The sequence below is a fragment of the Octopus bimaculoides genome, chromosome 24 (assembly GCF_001194135.2).
Source record: "Octopus bimaculoides isolate UCB-OBI-ISO-001 chromosome 24, ASM119413v2, whole genome shotgun sequence".
Lineage (NCBI taxonomy): Eukaryota > Metazoa > Mollusca > Cephalopoda > Octopoda > Octopodidae > Octopus > Octopus bimaculoides.
This window is the reverse complement of record NC_069004.1, coordinates 361,778-362,510: the sequence shown is the minus strand read 5'-3', so window position 1 is coordinate 362,510 and position 733 is coordinate 361,778. Positions and strand designations below refer to the sequence as shown.

At 35.3% G+C, this 733-nt stretch overlaps 1 protein-coding gene across 1 annotated transcript in view; it reads left to right on the top strand.

The window, feature by feature from the left end:
- The first annotated feature begins 6 nt into the window (after positions 1-6).
- Positions 7-733, top strand: part of LOC106881282 (UPF0602 protein C4orf47 homolog) — a 24,073-nt gene continuing 23,346 nt past the window's right edge. The window contains exon 1 of the mRNA XM_014931613.2: positions 7-462. Within this exon, the coding sequence (XP_014787099.1) occupies positions 384-462 (79 nt within the window). The 5' untranslated portion in view covers positions 7-383. The remainder of the gene's footprint in view (positions 463-733) is intronic.

The window sequence follows — 733 nt, the reverse complement described above, 5'->3', positions numbered from 1 at the left end:
ATATGTGTGTGTGTGTACGCATGTATGTATGTATGTATGTTATATGCACTCACACAGATTTGTTTATACACGTATATAAGTGTCACTCCAACTTTCTAGATTGCCATTCTACTCCTTGGTAACTGCCAAAACAATAACACATGTGACGGAGACCGGACAGGACATTTCGATTTCAAATCACAAGGAGAGTTTATAAAAGAAATCACAGAAAACTGAAAAAGACTAAACAACAAAAAAATAAAAAGAAAGAAAAAGTTTTGTAATATATGTTTTTTGCTTTTATGTCATCGATTGCGCCTGTCCCAATTTTTGAGGTTAGCATTACTAGGAAAAAGAAAAAAACCTGCTTGTAGAAGACCGTTTCCGCTAAAATTCTTTTCGTCATGGATATGGACAGAATCGGTTTGTTCTCCGAAATGAGCTACATCACTATTGGTGATACGTACAACGAACAGAGACCTGGTGAGTGTTCCAGAAATTTCTGCATCTCTCTCTCTCTCTCTCTCTCTTTGTCATATGTGTGTGTATGCACACAAATATTTAGGAGTACATGCACACACACGCATGCGCGCACACACACACACACATACACAAACACTCACACACAGAGTCAAATTGAACATTAAAAAAATCAAAAGGCGTATACATGAAATTTATTAGCTTAATGCTCAGTAAAGATGGTGAAAAGATTGTGTGTGTATGTATGTATGTGTATATATATATATATATATAT